The sequence below is a fragment of the Tamandua tetradactyla genome, chromosome 7 (genome assembly GCF_023851605.1).
Source record: "Tamandua tetradactyla isolate mTamTet1 chromosome 7, mTamTet1.pri, whole genome shotgun sequence".
Classification (NCBI taxonomy): Eukaryota; Metazoa; Chordata; class Mammalia; order Pilosa; family Myrmecophagidae; genus Tamandua; species Tamandua tetradactyla.
Window position 1 is genome coordinate 74,604,313 of NC_135333.1, and position 13,760 is coordinate 74,618,072.

Genomic DNA, 13,760 nt, shown 5'->3' on the forward strand with positions numbered 1-13,760 from the left:
CTTCTAGTATAGAGTGCTGCTATTACAAAGTCTCATGCTAATCCAATTTTCTTTCTCATTAAGGTCATAATCTTTTTTTTCTTAGAAGCCCAGATGTTTTTTGATTTTCTATCTAAGTTTCTGTTGGGTTTTGGTGGATATTCAGAGGGACTCAAAAACCTTGAAAGCCAGTCATCTTTTTAGAATCCCTCCTAAAGCCAAATTTGAAGCTCGAACACATCAATTATACCTGTTTTTATATTCAGCATATACCTTATTACTTTTTGACACATTTCTAATAGTTTTAAATCATTATGTTGTAAATTACCTCATTCTTTTTGATACAAGACAAAGAACGCTCCAATTCCATGACAGCAAGAAGTTTACTGAATAAATTCTTTCGATCTTTCCTGGTTTCCAATATTTCCATTTGCCTCTTCATTCAGTTAAGAGTGTTTACAAATGTTTACACTTCAAAAATTCCTTCAATCATCTAAGACACTCTGTTTCTGCTAGGGGTCTTAGAATAGGAAGGATGCCAGCACAGACCACCAGAAACCCACATAAAATAAGAGGTTCAAATATAAGAATACAAAGATCAAGTGTTTTTAAAAATCTAAACATGATCTGAGTAAACCTGCATGTTTAGGTCTAATACACTTTGCCTTCCTTGAATACTGGGGCATGCAGAAACAAGTTCTTTATCCTAGTTCAGAAGTCAGCAAACTATACCCCACAGGTCAAATCAGACTCAGTGCCTATTTTTATAAATGAAGTTTCAATGGAACAGAATAGTCTCTTATGTACCATCTATGGCTGCTTCTGCACTACAATAGAAGTGAACAGTTGCAACACAGATCAAATGGCCCACAAAGCCTAAGATACTTAGTAGCTAAGACTTTACAGAAAGAGTTCGTAGACACCTTGTCCTTATCAACAGGTTATATCAAAAGAGCTTCCATGAGCAACTGAATTCCCTATTGATAATTTTTGAGTGGGGTGATTTTTTGTTGTATAGGATGTCATCACATTGTAAGACGTGTAGCATTCCTGGACCATCAGAAACTAAAATGCTAGTAGAACTCCCAGAACTTGTGTTAAATGAAATTCCACACACACTTCCAAATTCTGTAATGGAAGTATATTCCTGGTTGAAAACCACTGAAAAGCTAAATTAGCTCAGAGTAAGAAAGGAGGAAATATAATCCAAACACTCTCAATGCTACCAAGATGGATGAGAAACGCAATTATTTTTTTTTAAAGCAAACTAAAAGTCCATTCTTCTTTTCCTTTAAAACCCAGCCAAAAGTACACTTATTTCTTCTTAATAATATAAGGCTTTATAATTTGATTACTATATTAACTGATCAGGGAATTTTCCTAATGGTTGTTTTTTAATTTGTGAGGTAATCTTACCGATTTGTTCCATCCAGATTTGATTTATGGATGAAATTAAGTTTTGCATCTGCCCAATACAGTTTCCGTTCTTCATAATCCAAGGTCAGTCCATTTGGCCAGTAAATTTCAGTGTTTATTATAATGAAGCGACTTGACCCATCCATTCCAGCACGTTCTATCTTTGGCACTTCTCCCCAGTCTGTCCAATACATGAACCTAAAAATCACAAAAACAATAAAGCCATGACATAAGCAGATAATAGGCAAATAGTTTGTAATTAAAGAAGGCTCTTTCAAGAATACAAAGTGAAACTTCCCAGGAATTCTTTTTATTTAAATCATAATAATCTACCATTTTATAACCACCATGGTAATAACTGATTCAGAAAAGCATCATTAAGAATGGAAAAGCAAAAATTGGATCAAAGTCTACTGGGAAAAGGATTATTTACACAGATTCAATGTATCTCACCCAGATTACTTATTAATGACAAAGGATAAAATGCTAAATCCACAGAAAATAAACCTAGGAGACGCCACCTTATCCAAGAATTCTAAGTTAATAGCATCATTAAAGGAACAGTTATGTACCTCTTAATGCTAGGTACTAAAAAGTAACATAGTATCTTTTATGTACCTCCTCTGATGTAGTACTCCTTCAAATGCATAATCCAAATTAAATTAAGTAGAAACAGATATATTTCAAAAATGCATAACCTGAATCAAATTAAGAAGAAACAAAATATTGAAAGATTTTCTACAAAACAACTTGCCTTTGAAAATACCTTTGTCATAAAAGTCAAAGAAGGGTTGAAGAAACATTACAGATTAAAGGACAATAAAGAGATACGCCAACTATAGTAAGTACACAATCCGGACCAATCTGGTAGGGGGAAATGCTATAAAGATATTGTCAAGAAAACCAATAAAATTTGATGGGCTGTTACACTATATAATTACACTGGAATAATATTAAATTTTCTAAATATGATAATTGCATTGTGGTTAGGGTATACAGGAATTCATTGTACTATTTTTGCTACTATTCTATAAATTTGAGTTTTCTTCATAATAAAGAGCAAAAATCTTAAAAATCTCACTCCAGAAGGAAAAGAGAATTTTCCTTGATATAAAAATGAAATTTCTAATATTAATTTTTTTAATTAATATTTTCCTAACATTGATACTAATTTCAATAAAGTATATTTACTAGATGTTAATGAGCACAACACCATGAATATATTAGCAGCACTGAAATATATATCCAAATGTGATTAAAAGGGGAAATGTCAGATTGTATACATGGTAACAGAATTCAAGTTTTTTTAAAAAACTCATGGCACTATACTACATAAACAGTGAACCCTAAATTAATACATGGACGACAGTTCATAGTACAACCTTTAAAATGTGCTATCTTCAATTGTAACATCTTAAAAATGTGCTATCTTCAATTGTAACAAATGTCCCACGCCCATACAAATTGTTAATAATAGGATGGTATTTGGAATATTGTATTTTATGCGACTGTCTTGTAAACCTACAACTTCTCTTATAAAGTAAAAAAGTTAATGAGGGCATTAGCAACTAGATATGTGGCACTTAATGTTGAAATTCAAATTTAATAGCATTAACTTTTATTAATTAAAAAAAATTAACTAACACAACATTTAGAAATCATTCCATTCTACATATGCAAACAGTAATTCTTAATATCATCACATAGATGTATGATCATCATTTCTTAGTAGATATGCATTGATTTAGAAAAAGAAATAGCAAGACAACAGAAAAAGAAATAAAAATGATAATATAGAGAAAAAATAAAAATAAAAATAAAAAATACAAAAATATATAAGAAAAAAACAAAAAACTATAGCATTCAGTGTTTTAACATAATTACATTACAATTAGGTAGTATTGTGCTGTCCTTTTTTTTTAGATATCATACCATTCTACATATGCAATCAGTAATTCTTAACATCATCACATAGATGCATGATCATCGTTTCTTAGTACATTTGCATCGGTTTAGAAGAACTAGCAATATAACCGAAAAAGATACAGAATGTTAATATAGAGAAAAAAAATAAAAGTAATAATAGTAAGAACAAAACAAAACAAAACAAAACAAAACAAAAACCTATAGCTCGGATGCAGCTTCATTCAGTGTTTTAACATGATTACTTTACAATTAGGTATTATTGTGCTGTCCATTTTTGAGTTTTTGTATCTAGTCCTATTGCACAGTTTGTATCCCATCAGCTCCAATTACCCATTATCTTACCCTGTTTCTAATTCCTGCTGAACTCTGTTACCAATGACATATTCCAAGTTTATTCTCGAGTGTCGATTCACATCATTGGGACCATACAGTATTTGTCTTTTAGTTTTTGGCTAGACTCACTCAGCATAATGTTCTCTAGGTCCATCCATGTTATTACATGCTTCATAAGTTTATCCTGCCTTAAAGCTGCATAATATTCCATCGTATGTATATACCACAGTTTGTTTAGCCACTCTTCTGTTGATGGACATTTTGGCTGTTTCCATCTCTTTGCAATTGTAAATAACGCTGCTATAAACATTGGTGTGCAAATGTCTGTTTGAGTTTTTGCCCTTAATTCCTTTGAGTAGATTCCCAGCAATGGTATTGCTGGGTCGTATGGCAATTCTATATTCAGCTTTTTGAGGAACCACCAAACTGCCTTCCACAGTGGTTGCACCCTTTGACATTCCCACCAACAGTGGATAAGTGTGCCTCTTTCTCCGCATCCTCTCCAGCACTTGTCATTTTCTGTTTTGTTGATAATGGCCATTCTGGTGGGTGTGAGATGATATCTCATTGTGGTTTTGATTTGCATTTCTCTAATGGCCAGGGACATTGAGCATCTCTTCATGTGCCTTTTGGCCATTTGTATTTCTTCCTCTGAGAGGTGTCTATTCAAGTCTTTTTCCCATTTTGTAATTGGGTTGGCTGTCTTTTTGTTGTTGAGTTGAACAATCTCATTATAAATTCTGGATACTAGACCTTTATCTGATATGTCGTTTCCAAATATTGATTCCCATTGTGTAGGCTGTCTTTCTACTTTCTTGATGAAGTTCTTTGATGCACAAAAGTGTTTAATTTTGAGGAGTTCCCATTTATTTATTTCCTTCTTCAGTGCTCTTGCTTTAGGTTTAAGGTCCATAAAACTGCCTCCAATTGTAAGATTCATAAGATAGTTCCCTACATTTTCCTCTAACTGTTTTATGGTCTTAGACCTAATGTTTAGATCTTTGATCCATTTTGAGTTAACTTTTGTGTAGGGTGTGAGATATGGGTCTTCTTTCATTCTTTTGCATATGGATATCCAGTTCTCTAGGCACCATTTATTGAAGAGACTATTCTGTCCCAGGTGAGTTGGCTTGACTGCCTTATCAAAGATCAAATGTCCATATATGAGAGGGTCTATATCTGAGCACTCTATTCGATTCCATTGGTCGATATATCTATCTTTATGCCAATACCATGCTGTTTTGACCACTGTGGAATAGCATTAACTTTTACTCAAAAAATTGGTGGAATGGTGATTTTCAAATGACAAAGTGAAAAATGGTAACCTTAAAGAAAATAAACTTTGTGGGTACCACCTTAACCAAGTCATCTAAGTTAGCAACATCAATAAGGGAACAAACTGGTATCATGTACCTTTTAATGTGCTGCACTGAAAAGAAGATAGCATAGTGATACCATTGCTATTTTGTTGAATGGCTTGTTCAACAAAATGACAGAAGATGTCAGGTGGAAAATGAAGATATCTTCTACATACTGTGCTAAATGGCTTTCCATCCATTATCTCACTTAACCCTTTCAGCAACCTTATGTAATAATAATGGTTCATTGCCATATTTCAGATAAAAAAAATTAGAAAAGTAGTTATAGTGTTCAAAGGCACACAGTTAATGAACGGTAAACAAAAATTCAAACCTGTATCCCTAAGGTTCCAAAGTCAATGCTTATGGAACAAATCAGAGTGTTCATGTATAAGTAATAGAAAGCAAAATGCTCCTTTAACTGAGGATTGATTAGATGTCATCCAGAATGAGGGGCAGGGGAATTAACCGATTCATGCAAGATTAAACAACACAGGAGGGCACGTCAAACCATACAAAGCAGACCATGTTAGGCTAGTGAGAATTTCTGCTTTTTATTCGGAAAGCAACAGGACGGCAGTGGAAGGCTTTTAACATTGGGGGTGAAATGACTGGCTTTCATTTGAGGAGGAAAATATCAAAAAACAAAACTGACTACAGTGTAGAGGAAGACTCAAAACTAAAACGGGTACAAAGAGAAGCCAGGACATAAAAAACAGCTCTGCGAGGAGCTCAGCAAACCCTCTCTCTTAAAAACTGATTAAATAGGTCAAAGTGACAAAAGTAACAATTTAAAATCTCTGGAAAGTAACCAAAGGATATACAACAAAATGAAAAGCATATATTATAGAAAATCTTGGTAAGAATTGTGGAAGTCAGTCTGTTATCTTGCTAGAAGTTGATCCTATTATACACACACCTTCGGGTTAGTGGCACAGAAGCTCTATCCTAGACAGGTGTGGCAGGTCAGGGGGACTGGCAGCTAGCTACATTGTTCTGCAACAGGGCTCTGATGCTATCTGAAGCAGAATGTGGACAAATGTACACCCTGGGTTTTTGTCAAAAGCAAGAGCGCTCTAAATGACAAATAAGGGCTAACATCCTAGCAATGATGGCTGGGGCAAGAAACAAATCAGTAGAACCACTAGAACTTTGAAAAGGAGATCTTGGGAGTTCCCAGACCAGATAAGTCCTGAAATGCAGAGGGGCCACCTTCTTCAAGAACATCAACTAGTTCTATGTCCCTAACTCATATTATTGACAGCCTTTTTCAACACGAAAAAGTTAGAATGAGCATAGTCCAAATAACCCTAGAGATTGGGAAAAAAAATCAAAGGAGAAGGTGGACTTATATAGAGAAGGTAGGATTTAACAAATGAGTATGACTGCTGAATCATTATATTGGTCTTTCTTTTAGTCTCCAATGTCTTGGAGCAGTTAGTAATAAAAACCTAGAACTGTGAAACTATAATCCATACCAAATTCTGAAATTTATTCTACAACAAATTGTTGCAACGTGCTATAAAACTTATTGCTTTTAGTATATATATATTTTTCACACACACACTAAAAGTAATTATGATAACAAATGTACAGCTTTATGATGATATTGTGAACCACTGATTGTACACTTTGGATGATTACATGGTATGTGAATACATATCAATATAAAAAATAAATAAATATGTAAAAATAAAAAGCAATAAAAGGGGGGAAATCCTAGAAAAGAGACAGCCAAGGAGTACCTAATTAAGTTCATATTCTTCCATGGCACAAGGCTGTACCTGCTCAGAGATAGCAAAGGGAACCCTTCCTTGCAAACTGGTCTACCACAGTCACAAAACTGCCTGTACTTTGAAAACATTCCCAAGCCACACACAACACAGTGATGCAAGGTGTTTAGGCAAAACCTCTAACCAATCGTTACCTGACCAGTAAGCTATAGTGATTGACCAGCAACTCCTAGAAAACCGGGTATAAAAATTTTAGAAGAGAAAAATAACTGAGCAGTAACTTTAGGGGCATCACACTGAGAAAGAAACACACTCAACAGACTGAGTCGGTCAAGACACTAAACAAACAAGAGCAATAGCAGCAAGTGAAGACAGGAGTCAAAATTCACATCTGATACAATATTAACTAAAACTTCCAGTTTTCAAAAAAAATTAAGACATGCAAATAAACAGAGAAGTGTAATCCAAAATTAGATTTAGCAGACAAGGAATTCAAAGCAGCTATAATAAATACATTCAAAGAACTCAAAGAAATACTGTTTAAGAATTAAAGAAAAAGAAGATCACAAAACACTGAATAGAAAATATCAGAATATCAGTAAGGAGACAGAAATTATTAAAAAAAAAAATATATATATATATATGGAGATGAAAAGTACAAAAACCAAAATGAAAAACTGACTAGAAAGGCTCCACAGTAGATCTGAGCTGGTAAAAGAATCAGCACGAAAACTGAACAATAGAGATTATCAAAGATAGAGTAGAGAAAGCAAAAAGAATAAAGAAACATGAATAGTGCTTCAGAGACCTGTGGAACAGCATTAAGTTATATTAACACACACATAATGGAGTATAGAAGAGAAGAGAAAGTAAAAAGGGCAAAAAAATATTCAAATAAATAAAAGACAGAATTCTCCCAAATTTGATGGAAAATATTAATCCAAAAAGTTCAGCAAACTTCAGCAGGTATACTAAACAGATACACACCTATTCACATCACAGACAAAGTGTTGAGAGTAAGAGATAAAACTTGAAAGTAGTGAGAAAAATGACTCATCATTTGCATAGAAAGTAAAATTTGATTAATAGCTGATTCTCATTAGAAGCAATGGAAAGTTGAACAATGGGAACTGCAGAAAGGAAAAAAAATGTCAACCAAACAAGTCCTATATACATCAAAACTACCATTCAAAAATGAAAGTGACGGTTCAGTGGTAGAATGCTCGACTTGATGCGGGAGACCCGGATCCAATTCCTGGACCATGCACCCCCCCCCCCAAAAAAGAAAGAAAGAAAATGAAATAGACATTCCCAGATTAACATTTGTTGGCAACAGATTGGCCTTTAAATAAGTTTCAAAGGAATTTTTCAAGGCTGAAAGGGAATGACTCTAGAAGTTAATTCACTCCACACAAAGAAACAAACAGCAAAGGAAAGAAAATTATGTAGGTAAGTGTAAAAGACAGAATAAATAAAATTCTTTCCTTTACAAATTAAGGCAATTGCACAAGCCAATTACATAATCATATTATTGGGCTTATAAAGGTGTAACATATATGAGAATAAAGGCACAAATCAAGAGGGAAGGCAGCTGCAATGGAACAAGGAAATTACACTAGAAATTAACTCAAAGCCATGAGAAGAAATAAAAAGTACAGAGATTGTAAATATATAGGTCAATATAAAAAAACTCAATAAAATAAACATTTTCTGTTAATGTCCCAGTTTTGTTAAGACATTTAACTTCATAAAGCACTCTTATAAGAGTATTAGCAGTTTCACAACCGCATATAGAAACATGATAGACAGATATCTCAAGGAAAGAGAAAAGAATGAATCAATATTGGGGCAATGTTTCTGTGTTTCATTGGAGTTAAATAAGTATTAATCTAAAATGTACTGTAATAAAGTAGCATGCAAACTATAATCCCTACAACAAATATAAAAGAAATCACTCAAAATTATAGTTAAAAACGCAAAGGCATTAAAATGATGCGCTAGAAAAGTATTTACTTGGAACAGATGAACAAAAGGACATAAGACATAAGGAAAACAAGTACCAAAATAGCAGAGGTAAATATACTCAAGTCAATAATAACAATAACATATAAATGGACTAAGGACCCCATTCAAAAAACAGAGATTGTCAATCTTGATTAAAAAAAAACAAGATCCAACTATATGCTGTCTATGAGAGACACTTCAGAATCCAAAATATGAATAAACTGAAGGTGAAGAGGGTGAAAAAGATACACTCTAAAATAATGCCTATATGAAAGGTGGAGTGGCTATATTGATATCAGACAAAATAGAATTTAATGCCCCTCAAATCAAAGAGGAACAGAGAGTCATTATCAGAAACAACTATAAACACACTTGCACCTGATAACAAGGGCCAACTACAAATGAAGCAAAAATGGACAGAGTGGGTGGGCCACGGTGGCTCAGCAGGCAAGAATGCTTGCCTGCCAGGCCAGAGGACCCGGGTTTGATTCCCAGTGCCTGTCCATGTTTAAAAAAAAAAAAAAAAAATGGACAGAGTTAAAGGGAGAAATAGGCAACTCAACAATAATAGCTGAAAACTTACGTATTTTCCCAAGGGAAATAAAAACAGACGTCCTCATAAAGATTTTGTACAAGGAAGTTCAAAGGAGCTTTATTCATAATAGGAGGGGAAAAACTAGAAATAATTCAAATGTTCATCAATAAGTGGATGGATGAACAAACTCTGGTATATTCATACAGTAGCATACTATTCAGCAACACAAAAGAACAAACTACTACTGCACACAAGGACAATTTTTTTTTAATTATGGTGAGAAAAAAAGCCAGACACAAGAGTTATCTACCATAAGATCCCATTATATGAAGTTCTAGAATCAGCAAAACTAATCTACAGTGATAGAAATCAGATGGGATGGTTGCAGCAGTAGGAGTGTAGATTGACTTTAAAGGTGCTAAGCATCTTTCTCGTGGCATAAGACAACATTTTATTGGGTAGTGGTTACATGGGCATACACATTTATCAAAACCCATTAAGCTATATACTTACACATACAGATATTTTTGCACATAAATTATATTTTAATAAAGTGCCTAAAACATGAATAAGAAACAATAGACTATTTATAAAAAGCTAATTTAAAGATCACTTCCTTTCTCCAGTTTTTCCTAGCTTGCCAAAGGCAAACTCCCTCCTATAAGCTTAATATGCTCTTGATTCCATTTGCTATTATTTTGCTGAGGGTTTCTGCACCCATCACAGGGGAAATAAGGGTCTGGAGTTGTTGTTCTCTTGTGATGCCTTTACCTGGTTTTGGTATTAGAGTAACATTAGCTTTACAGAATAAGTGAGGGAGAGTTCCCCCATATCATATCATAATGATGCATATCATAATGATTATACATCATGAGCAACTGGGATTTAAACCCAAGAAAGCACGGGTAGATCAACATAGGAAAATTTGTCAATGCAATATACCATTAACAGAATAAAAGGAAAAATAAACACAATCATCTCAATTGATGTAGAAAAAACATCTAAAAAAAACAAAAAAAATCTTGATAAAAACCTTAGAAATAGAGAGATAGAAAGAAAAAAGAACAAAGAAAATTAAAAAGACAGAAAGAAATAAAAGCATTAGGAATAGAAAGGAATTCTCTCAACTGATAAAGGGCATTTATGAAAACACACAGCTAACACCATACTAAAAGTGATGAAAACCTGGGCTTACGATGGTGGCTCGGTGGCAGAATTCTCACCTGCCATGCCCGAGACCCAGATTCAATTCCCAGTGCCTGCCCATACAAAAAAAAAGTGAAAGGCTGAAAATTTTCCCTCTAAGGTCAAGAAAACGAAGATGCCTGCCTTTTTTCATTGCTATGGAACATTCTACTGGAAGTTCTAGCCAGAGTAATTAGGTAAAAAACAGTATAACTATCTCTATTCACTGAGGAAATGATCTTATATAGAGAAAATCCTAAAGAATCCACAAGAAAAGCTATGAGATATAAACAAAATAAACAAAAGCAAAATTACAGTGTACAAGATTAAATGGAAGAATTAGTTGTATTTCTATACACCAGCAATGACTAATCCAAAATGGAAATTAAGAAAACTCTGTTTACAATACCATCTAAAAGAATAAATTATCTAGGAATAATTTAACTAAGGAGGTGAAAGACATACACTGAAAACCGCAAAATGTTGCTGAAAGAAATTAAATAAGACCTAAGCAAATGGAAAGACACCCTGTATTCATGGACAACCTACAGAATAGCAGAAAATAGTCACAGAGTCATATCTGATAAGGGTTTAAAATCCAGAACATATAAAGACTTCTTATATATATTTTTAATGGGCAAAGGACTTTGTTTCCATTTCCCAGCTGCTAAAACAAATGCCATATAATGGGTTGGCTTAAACTATGGGAATTTACTGGCTCACAATATCGAAGTTAGGAGAAGTCCAAAATTGAGGTGTCAGGAAGGCAACGATTTTTTCTGGAAGACCATGGCATTATGGGGTTGGTTGCTGGCAATCTTTGGGTCTTGGCTTTTCTGTCACATGGCAATGGATGTGGCAGCATCTTCTCCTTTCTCCTCCAGGTTCCACTGACTTCCAGGTCTGGCTGCTTCCCATGGCTTCTCTTTCCAAGTCTAATTTCCTTTACTGATATTGGATTAAGGCCCAAGGATGAGCACACCTTAACTAATAACATCTTCAAAAGTTCTATTTACAATTGATTCACAATCACAGGAACAGATACTGGAGCATGAACACACCTTTTGCAGAGAACATGATTCAATCCCCACCAGACTTAAATAATCATTTCTCCAAGAAGATATACAAATTGGCAATAAGCATATGAAAAGATGTTCAATATTACTAGTCATGAGAGAAATGTAAATCAAATCACAGTAAAATACCACTTTATACCAGGAGCATGACAATTATTAAAAACGAACTGTTGGTGAGAATGAGGATAAATTGGAACCCTTGCACATTGTTGGTAAACACGTAAAATGTGCAGCTGCTGTGAAAAACAGTTTGGCTGTTCCTCAAAAAATTAGGCATAAAACTACCATAAGATCCAGCAATTCCACTTCCTGGAATAAACCCAAAAAGAATTAAAAACAGGGATTCAAACAGATACTTGTACACCAATGTTCATAACAGCATTTTTCACAACGGCCAATAGGCAGAATCAACCCACACATCCATCAATAGGTAAATGAATATACAAAATGCAGTACAGATATACAATGGAATATTATTCAGCCATAAAAAAATGAATGAGGTTCTGATACATGCTATGACATGGATAAATCTTGAAAACATTATGCTGAATGAAATAAACCAGATGCAAAAAGACAACTGTTGTTATTACTCCACTTATATGAAGTATCTAGACTAAGCAAATTCACAGTTATTGAAACTAGATTAGAAGCTACCAGGGGTTGGGGGAAGGTAGGAATAGGGAGTTACTGTTTATCACATACACAGTTTCTGTGTGGAAGATGAACAGGTTTCAGTTAATTCTGTGAATGTAATTAATACTACTGAATTGCACACTTAAAAGGGGTTAAAATGGGAAATTTCATGTTATCTATATATGCTACCACAATAAAAATTGAAATTAAAAAAAAATGCCACAGGGCACCAAAAACATTTTCTGACTGTGAAATTCATTATGAAACACTTCTAAAATCACAGCCATAATTAATGAAATCATGGAAGCCTACAAAAAGAATTCTGCCTCTAATCAAAGTGAAAAAGAAAAAGGTCATGCAAAATCATACTTCCTTCCTTTTCCTAACTCCTAAACCACTTCTTGTCTTATTTTGGTTACTGGCTCAGACTTTAAGTGAAGAAGCGGGTAAGGAATTCAAGGATTTCTATCATAACAGAATTAAAAAGAAAAAGAAAAAAAAACTGTGAAGAAAACTGCTATACTTCTCTGCTTTCCTACTATTTGATTATTTCTATCACATTTTAATAACTAAGTGGTAATTAATAGAAAAGGTTGGCAAAAAAACTTTCATTTTCAAGGATTTGATTTTTACAGAGAATATACAGTAACCAGCTGAAAAAGAGTCTACCATCAAGGAATAGACAAGAACATGGAAATAGCTATGTTAAGTAGCATCCTTTAGGGTGATAATACACATCATAATGGAATTCTATATGTATTAAAGCTGGTTACCCTGGAGAAAATTAGATCCTTAAGAATAATCCTTAAGACATTTGCACACCAATGTTCATAGCAACATTATTCACAATTGCCAAAAAAATGGAAACAAACCAAATGCCCATCAACAGATGAGTGGATCAACAAAATGTGGTATATGCATATGATGGAATATTATGCAACAGTAAGACAAAATGACATCCTACAGCACATGACAAGATGGACGAGCATTGAGGACATAATGTTGAGTGTAATTAGCCAGACACAAAGGGACAGATACTGCATGATTCCACTTTTATGGCCAGCATAAAGGTATAATCATAGGCTTATAATACAGAATACAGGGGACTTAGAGATACACAGAAGCTAGAGTTGGGTGAACCGTTAGCTAATGAGGTTGAACTCCAATTTAAGGGAATAGATAGGAGTAAAGGTGGTTCTCTAGCAGGTCTAGAAGTAATAATACCATATTGAAGATGAACAAAATTGAAAGGGGTTTATAGACCTGCATGCCCCACTGATTAACGGTAGAAATATGAATTAGTTCTCGCAACAATTACTTCAAAGGTATGATTCTTCTAAAAAGAATGTTTAAGTCCACAGCACAGGAGAAAAACTGCTATTGCATCCTATAAGTTCATCAGTACTACCATAGCAACAGCAGAGGTAAACAATGGGGGCAGGGACAGGAGTTAAGAGGAGGTTTAGATTTCTTCTTTGGCTAGGGTGTGTTTACTGGTTTTCTGCCTCTTGGGAACAATGAAATTATCTAAAATTCAGGATGTTGATGGACTGAGGACTTTGGCCCTCTACATGATGCCCAA

The 13,760-nt window shown here is 34.1% G+C and overlaps 1 protein-coding gene across 3 annotated transcripts in view; it reads right to left on the bottom strand.

Annotated features, from left to right (window-relative positions):
* The window catches only part of LRP6 (LDL receptor related protein 6), a 242,831-nt gene that overhangs the window by 135,261 nt on the left and 93,810 nt on the right, over positions 1 to 13,760 (bottom strand). For all 3 annotated transcript variants that reach the window (XM_077170087.1, XM_077170085.1, XM_077170086.1), the window contains one exon: positions 1,396 to 1,593. In XM_077170087.1, the coding sequence (XP_077026202.1) occupies positions 1,396 to 1,589 (194 nt within the window). In that variant the 5' untranslated portion in view covers positions 1,590 to 1,593. The remainder of the gene's footprint in view (positions 1 to 1,395; positions 1,594 to 13,760) is intronic.